The sequence below is a fragment of the Volvox carteri genome (genome assembly GCF_000143455.1).
Source record: "Volvox carteri f. nagariensis unplaced genomic scaffold VOLCAscaffold_20, whole genome shotgun sequence".
Taxonomy (NCBI): domain Eukaryota; kingdom Viridiplantae; phylum Chlorophyta; class Chlorophyceae; order Chlamydomonadales; family Volvocaceae; genus Volvox; species Volvox carteri.
In genome coordinates, this window is record NW_003307563.1 from 538,632 (window position 1) to 546,615 (window position 7,984).

General features: G+C 58.6%; 3 protein-coding genes across 3 annotated transcripts in view; 1 reads left to right on the plus strand and 2 right to left on the minus strand.

The window, feature by feature from the left end:
- Positions 1-1,008, minus strand: part of vhlA (uncharacterized protein) — a gene marked incomplete at both ends in the record, with an annotated part of 4,633 nt that extends 3,625 nt beyond the window's left edge. The window contains 2 exons of the mRNA XM_002950789.1: positions 162-223; positions 849-1,008. Coding sequence (XP_002950835.1) covers positions 162-223; positions 849-1,008 — 222 coding nt within the window. The remainder of the gene's footprint in view (positions 1-161; positions 224-848) is intronic.
- Positions 1,009-1,903: 895 nt separating this feature from the next.
- On the plus strand, positions 1,904-4,302 carry VOLCADRAFT_91209 (uncharacterized protein; the record flags this gene model as incomplete). Its single annotated transcript, XM_002950683.1, has 5 exons — positions 1,904-1,966; positions 2,108-2,229; positions 2,312-2,429; positions 3,382-3,658; positions 4,274-4,302. The coding sequence occupies 5 exons, from the start codon at positions 1,904-1,906 to the stop codon at positions 4,300-4,302; spliced, it is 609 nt and encodes a 202-aa protein (XP_002950729.1).
- Positions 4,303-5,488: 1,186 nt separating this feature from the next.
- VOLCADRAFT_91210 (uncharacterized protein) lies at positions 5,489-7,724 on the minus strand (the record flags this gene model as incomplete). The annotated part of the gene is made up of 3 exons (XM_002950790.1): positions 5,489-6,141; positions 6,319-6,725; positions 6,868-7,724. 3 exons carry the CDS (start codon positions 7,722-7,724, stop codon positions 5,489-5,491), a joined length of 1,917 nt encoding a protein of 638 aa, XP_002950836.1.
- Between the last annotated feature and the right edge of the window lie 260 nt (positions 7,725-7,984).

Consider the following 7,984-nt stretch of genomic DNA (forward strand, 5'->3'; position numbering starts at 1 on the left):
GGGGGGGGCACGATGGCATCGATGATGTGATGCGATGTGATGTGGGGGGTGATATGTGGTACTGGGGTACTCACAGCCAGCCCTTCCGGACCAGAGCCCCATCCTGTACGGAAGAGAACCGCGATGGTACTTCTTTTGTCGTACTGCCGTACACGCCGTACCTCGTATGTGTCGACAGTCCATGCATGACCAGGCGGTACGACTGTGTACGGCTCCTCGTCACCTGAAGCACACGAGACGAGGAAGCACCAGTAGCAGCCCATAGGACCGAAGTACGGCCCCTATCAAAACTGGACCGCAATGTACTGCAACTGCAACGCACTGTAGTACAATACCATGCAGGGACATTGCTGATTGAATCATCTTGGATATTACAGAGTGGGAGGCTTCTGAGCCGATTGCCGAGATATGACGGGCAGCCCTGCCCAACCATACCTTTCCTCCCCAAATCGTTCCCCCATCCATGCACACATCTCCTCATCCACACATCACTGCCCTACGGCTGCCGCACAGCACAGCTCGATGGAACCCTATCCTACCCGCCCCTCCCCCTCGCTTCACTCGCTCGTGGTTCGTCTTTTCCCCCTCCCCCTTCCCCTCCTCCTTCCCCTTCCCCTCCTCCTTCCCCTTCCCCTCCTCCTTCCCCTCCTCCTTCCCCTTCCCAGGTGGGGTCGAGCCCATGCAACCGGCTCGGCGGGGCGTGCGAGGACGTAGTATTTTTATGGTCATGTTCGTGTAGATTGATAAGTTCTGCATGGTTTTGCGTTTAGGCATGGCGTATGGGCAGAGCCAACGGCCTCGTTCTTCGGTCTCTTCCTCCTGTCTGCGATCTCACTCCCCTCCCTCACCGTCGTAGTTCACCCACAGCGCCTCCAAGGGGCGCAGGCTCCGGTTCCGCACCGTCAACGAACATGCCACGTCGGAGCGTTTGGAATGCAGCAGCCGGGCGGCCGCTGCGGGTGGCGGGTTCCCAGGGGGGATGAGTAGCAGATTGGTCGGTAGCAGCATGCCTGACGCGCCAGCCAGCAGGATGAGGCGGCGGGATGTGGAAATGGTAGAAGAGGAGGAGGAGGAGGAGGAGGCGGAAGACGAGGAGGGACGGCGTGCGTGATTGGTGTTGATGGATGTGGTGGTGGAGAAGGACGGTAGTGGATGGGAGCTGTTGGGGAGTGGTGGTGTGGCTGTTGACGAATGCGTTAAAGGGTGCTTCTGGTCAAAGAGGAGGAGACCATCAGGCGGCAGCGCTTTTTGATGTTGGAATGTGGATGTGGATTGTGGTTTACTGGTAGCCCAGCAGGCCCAGGGAGCGCTGTGCGCCCTGCAGCTGTCGGTGTATTTCGGAATGAGCGGTAGGCGGTCCTGGATTTGGTGACTGTAACGCCATCGAGCACAACAAAAACGCATTTTCGTTTGATGGTCACGCGTCCAAATAGCATGTGAAGTGATCAGGCCATAGTTAAACTAGCCGTCCGCGCGAGAATTGAGCTTATAAAGTTGCGTTGCCGCTTCAATTCGGCCCATTGAAATTCAAGCATGCGTTCACACAGTAAGGGGTCCGTTTCAGCGTGCCCACGAGAGGCTTCCCCGATATTTTACCCGTTACTGAACAGGTCCGCCGTATTCCGGAACCAACTTCTGTGTGCGCAAGCTTAGGTGTTGAGCTTATGGGACTCGTTGTGTAATACTATTGCATCATCAGCCCACATGCCGCATAATTATCCACATGTTGCTGGTCTCTTAACTATCCCTAGACCTTTGTGAGAAGACTGTACTGGGCAAAAGCGTTGAAGGCATTGAATGCTTACCTAAACGTTATCTTTCTTGATAGAAGATATGGCTAAGCCATATAGAACTTGGCAATAGCTTCCAAGCTGCAGAGATCACAGCCCCTAGGGACAGTTACATGGCTGGACTCCAACCAAACCCCAATCCTGGCGTGAAGAAGCCAGCTAGGAGATGCGGTGAGGTGCGTGCTCAGATTACTGCTGCCGTCCCGCTCTGTAAGCTGTCCTCGAGCTCCATTTCCCCGTATCATCCACCAACCCGCTGCTCTTAACAACCGCCCTTCCGCTCCCTGCGCCCCACATCTTCCCAACGAGGACTTCAGGTCTGCTTGGAGCTGTTATGCGTGGAAGCTGTGCGGCTTTTCCATGAAAAGCAAAGCGGCCCCGCTGCGGCAGCAGCGCTGGAGGCGATTGGATTCCGCGTTGGGCAGCAGCTAGCCGAGAGGTAAGAGCCCATAACTGTGAAGTGGACCAGAAGGACCAATGCAAGCATAAGGTGACCACCGCGCGTGTCTCCTCACTCGCAGATATACCCGTGACAAGCCCCGACTGGGCGATACGTTGGAGATTATCAAGTTCTTGTGCAAGGACTTCTGGCAGGCGCTGTTCAAGAAGCAAGTGGATAACCTGAAAACTAACCACCGGGTGCGACTGACATACGTACTGAGATACTGCCGAAACACCGCTGGAGGGAAGGGGCCCTGGTCCCTGGGGGCATCGGGGAGGTTGTGTGTGTGTATGTGTGTATGGGGGGGAAGATGGTAGGGGGATCAGTAATATTATGGTGTGTGTGTAGGGGGGTTAGGGGGGTCATTACTTTTATGTGCAAGCAGAGTAGTGGTAAGCAGAGTAGTGGCAAGCAGAGTAGTGGTAAGCAGAGTAGTGGCAAGCAGAGTAGTGGTAAGCAAAGCAGAGTAGTGGCAAGCAGAGTAGTGGTAAGCAGCGAAAGTGGGTTGCAAGCCATAGACTGCCGGGTCCCAACGGGCGGGGGGAGGACGAGAGGGAGGGAGAGAGGGAGGAAGAGAGGGAGGGAAGGGTGTGAAGGGAACGGTTTAGTTGTACGTACACTGCTTTCTTTGTGGGTCTTATACTGTATAACAGTTACCACAGCTTTCGTACGGCACCATCATGTACGACGCATCGTGGGTCGTTATGGCTGTCAGCACGCGAGTTAGCCAACGCCACGGGTGCCTGGCGCACCCTTGTTCGCTCGCGCGGGATCCGGGGGACGGCCGCGTTACTGCTGCGCGTGTGCGTGTGTGCGTGTGCGCCACTTTGTGTAATTTTCGATTGAACTAAGGAAGGGAGGGGAGGGAAGAGAAGGGAGGGGAGGGGTGGAATGATGACGAGGGGGCGCCGTACAGGGCGGCCTCAGCCCGGGAGGCGGTGTCTGAACAACAAGAAGAAGGCGAAGAAGAAGAAGGAGGAGGTCATCGTCACCATCTCCACCTCACCACCACATCAATGCGACGAAACCAAAAAGCCAAATCCCAAAACGCAAATCTCGCATCTATCTGTCTGTCTGTCTCTCTATCTCATCTCACCGCCGCCGCCTCCCGGCCCGCCGCCTTTTCCCCCTCCATAAAAACCCTCGCAGGGAGTGTATGTGTTGCAGGACAACGGTTTCCGTTGGTTGCAACGGTTATCCACACCCGCACCAGGGGCGGGGTTCGGTTCCAGGACAGCTCAACAACCGAGTACGGCAGGGGCTTCCGGACAGAACCCCCCAGCGGCGGCGGCTGTGGCTAGGGAGGAGCCAGTACGGCAGATGGCCCTCAGCTATCTGCACCTCCCCTGTGGCGTCGTACGAGGGGCCTTATGTCACCTGGGGGTCAGCTGTACGGTGGAGGCCGACCCAAAGCAGTTGCCCAGCTGTGAGTTAGTTATTGTCAACACCGTTGTGGCGGTTATGGTGGTTGCGGCGGTAGTTGTGATTGTGTTATGTGCGGGTCTGGTTCAGATACCACGATGAAGTTTATTCGTACATATGTATGTATATGTATGTATGTATGTATGTATGTATGTATGTATGTACATGGGTTGGGTTATTGGGTTCAATTTGAAGTGGGGTCCCAGCCGGCTGTTGGATTGTGGAACACCCAGCGTGTACCCTCCAGCGCCTCCCTGCCCCAGACCTGGCCACGGCCAAGACTGCCGCGAGCCGTCTGTCTGTCTGTCTCCATGTCTGTCTATCTATCGGTCTGTGTTTCGTTCTCCGCCCACCTTCACCCCCTTGAGCCCTACCGCCACAGCCCGCATAGCACCCACCTTCACCCCCTTGTCGGCGGGTTGAGGCTGCGGCGGCTGATGGCTCCTGTGAGGCTCCTCGTGCTCGACCCCTTCCTCCTCCCGCCCTTTTCCCCCCTCTGACAATGTGGTCGCCATGCTCCTCCCCAACCCGCTCACTGCCCTTCCTGCGCGTATATGATTCCCCACCCCTACCTACCTACCCCTCCTCCCCCGCGCCCTCTCCCCCCCCCACCCCGAAGGTACCTTCACGGTCCGGATCCTGGCCTGACCGACGGACAAACAGACGAACTGACGTGGAATGTACCCTGCCCTAAGTTACGGAAGGCCCGGGCGAGACCATGCCTACACTCGGCAGCTGAGGGGGGTGACTGCTGACTTTGGGGGGAGGGGGAGGGGGGAAAGAGAAAGGGGGTTACGCTGCTGGGGGCCGCTGTGCCAACGAGCAAACGAAGAACTTAGGAGAGGAAACCGCCTAGGGGCGTTTTTGGTGGTAGTGGCAGTTGGTAGTTGGTGACCAGGCCGGGTTGGACAGTCGCTGGTCGCTGGACCTGAGCTCCGACAGCGAAGGGCTTTGCGGGTCACGCGGGGGAACAATATACGCGCGTTTAGTGGAGGGGGATGAGAGGAGAGAAGAGGAGGGAGGGGAAGGGCGATGAAGGGACCGGGATTGTAGACGCACAAGTGTGACTTGGGTTTGTGAGAGGGTTTGGGTTTTGTGTACGTATTTATACCATTTATTTGTCAGCATAAAGAGCTCAAATCTCAGCAGCTAGGATGGCACTGAGGGATCGCTTTATACCGCTCGCTCATTGCCGCCGCCTCCTTTCCTCCCTCCTCTCCTCCCCCCCCGAGGGGGCCCCCTTAATCCGTCTTATTGCATCTTTATTTCAACTTTTGGCTCCCCAGGGGGTGGGAAGGGTGAAATTGAGAGCGCTCGAGCTCAGGGTGTGGAATTATGTCGACGATTCCCCCCCTATCCCCGCGATCAGATGTGCACTTGACTCCCGGCAATGTGAGACAAGGCCTGGAGCGCACTGCCTTCCCTAGGCTCCGAAAGGGCGCCAAGGGGAAAAGACGAACCACACGCGATTGAAGCTGCTGCCATGGCAAGATAGTAGCAAACATAAAAACTGACCGAAAGGCGTCCGTGGCGACTGTGACGACTGTAACCTCGGGATGACGAAGTGACGTAGATGTTGGAACTCCTACCTACCTAAGCCGCCAGAAATAAAAAGCTGAATAGTATAGCCAATCCGTAAAGTAGTAGGTGTAAAAATAGTAGTGAAGGCGGCGAGTAAAATAGTGCTGACGTAAAAGTGGCGTAAAGTTGCTGGCCAGGAGAGAAGGCTGAATTGCTGATACTGAAAGGCTGCCGGTATGCAAGTGCTCCTCCCAAACCCCCAAAAAAACTAGAACGCGCGACTGACCCGACCGACCCAACTAAACTATTCCGGCTAGCCTACCGACGCCAACGCGATAAACCAAAGAAGCTCGAACCACCCTTGTCGTAGCGCTGTCAGCGCACGTGTCTTTCCGGTGCCCGCGTCGCCAGTGAGGACCACGCTGAGCGGCGGCTGCTGGCGACCGAGCCCCTCCAGCAGCAGTGTGTAGGCCAGCAGGTAGAATGCGGGTGCCTGGTTGTCATCCAGTGTGAACAGCCGCGCCGTATCTTCAGGCGTTGGCCGTGCGTCCAGCGGCATAAGTACGTATGGTGGCGGTGTCCCCTGCGGAATGTCCCGGGGGGGCTCAGCTGTGTCCGCCTGCTCCATCGTAGTTGGCGCGGGCAACACCACCAGCTGCACGTGCACGTCTGACCGGCCGCGGTTGATGATGTGCAGCTGCATTCCTTGCACTTGCTGCTGCTGCAGGTGTACCTCCAGCGCCCCAGTGTATGCACTGGCTTCACGGAGGAGGCCGCAGACATAAGCGGTGTCTCGTGCAGGATCCTGCTGCGTGATTGCGCTGGCGGAGCGGAGACTGCTGCTGTCATGCTGTAGGATGGGCGCTGGCAGCGTGACGAGCGCGTCGCTTGTATACGCGGTTGGGTGGGGGGCCTCCACGATAAGAATCTGCTGGAGCCGGCGGCAGACGGGATCCGGCAGTGGTGCTGCGGCGTGGATGAAGATGTCGCTGAGCGGCGGGTCCGCCAACAGCTGCGCGGTGCCGTACAATACTGCGGCGGCATCCATTTCGCCGTAGTCTGCTTCGATCTCTGCGGCTACTTCATAGTCCCGCGCGGCTTGTTCACGCTGTCACTGGGCCGCTTGGCCGTCTGCAGTTGCACCGTCGGCCAGCAGCTCGGTGATGGTGGTATCCGTGTGTGCCAGCTCTTCCGCTGTATGTCCTCGGCGGCGGTGCAGCTCCTCCTCCACACGCGCTAGCGCCTGATGGCGCGCATTTTGCAAGAAGTGCTGCAGAATGCGGTTGGCCGTGCTGTGGCCGCTGTATGCGTGCTGCAGCGCCTGCCACAGAGTGCCGTACTGTGGTACGGTGTCCGCACTGTAAGACCCAAAGTTGCCTAGCGCCCACGCCGCGTAGGCCTCTTTATCTTCCGCGCTGCCATCCTCATTTGGCAGCAGTGGGACTTCGCCATATGTGCATGGCAGCGATGGTGTCGTGCGCCGGTGCCAGCAGTGCGTGTTGAACTGCGGGTGGCTATCAGCAAGCGGCGCGTATGCGGCAGGGTAGGCGCTGCGGCAGTTGGACGGGCGGCGGACCTGCAAAAATGGCAGCGGGCACGAGTGCACCTGTCAGTGGGCGGTACACCGTCATGTTGCCATACACGCGATCACGTGCAAGTGGTCAGGTCAAGGGCCGCATCTTGTGGAACCACATTGTCATGAGGATGGGTGAATACGCCGCTAGCAGCGCGCCCTGGTGGAGATAGTCGATGCCACGGTCGACGATCGTAAGGCATGCAGTGCCGTCATCGGCGGCTGCCCCGTCCTGTACGACAAACTCCGGTGTCATGGAGCCCGCCTCCTCACCTGCTCCCTGCGGCGCCGCTGTGGTAAGCAGGGCTTTATAGACACGGAGGTCATGGGACTCATATGTGTGTGATTCCAGCGAGTTGCGCCCCTGTTCCGCCTGCAGCGCCAGCAGCGAGGTGGGGTGCATGTAGCTGCCGATGAGGTGGTTGTTGGCGTGAGCTACACGGAAGCAGCCCAGGTCTCGGTGCTCGTTTGGGGGAGGCGGCCGGTCGGGTGCATGTGTCCGGCGGGCCTGCTGATCCTCCAGGAGGTCCTGCTGTTGCGCCGTGGCCACACTCTGGTTGTGGCCTTCTAGTTTGGTGGCGTAATTGGTTGCATAGTTGCCTGCTGCAGTGGCCACGACAGGCATGCTGTCGAGTGTGGGCTGATCAGGATCGTCCGGCAGAGCATCGGGGTGCTGCTTCTTCCACTCACGGATGTCCTGCAGCTTTCTGCTGACCTTGAACGTGAGAGACCACGACTGATTGCACGGCTGTGCGTACATGAGCGCCCTGTTGTACGTGCTCAGCCGCTGCCCGCGCCGCTTGAGCAGCAGCGCGCCTGTGCTGGTCGTCTGGGATATTGGCTGCAGGTCACGCGGCAGGCCCATGCGGCAGCGGGTGTGGTGCCGGCCCTTGAAGCACGTGAATGTGTGCTCATGCTGTTGGAGCTCCACAACTGCGCACCCTGCCAGTGTCAGCCGCCACCGCCGTGCTTCCATCGTGGGCTCCAGCGGAGGACGGCAGGTGGCCGCCCGTGGCGCTGATCGTGGCCCCGGCTGGATGGCCTCCTTTTCTGGTGCCTCTGGATCGTCGGCGTGCACCATGAAGGTGGGGCGCGCGTCCGGGACGTGCTGGTACGGTGCGGGCATCCACAGGAACAGCAGGCGCTCCACAAAACGGATGATGTCACCGCTGCCACCCGGGGTCATGAGTGCTGCTGTGATTGTTTCCAGTCGCAGCTGTAGTGGCCACACGCAGC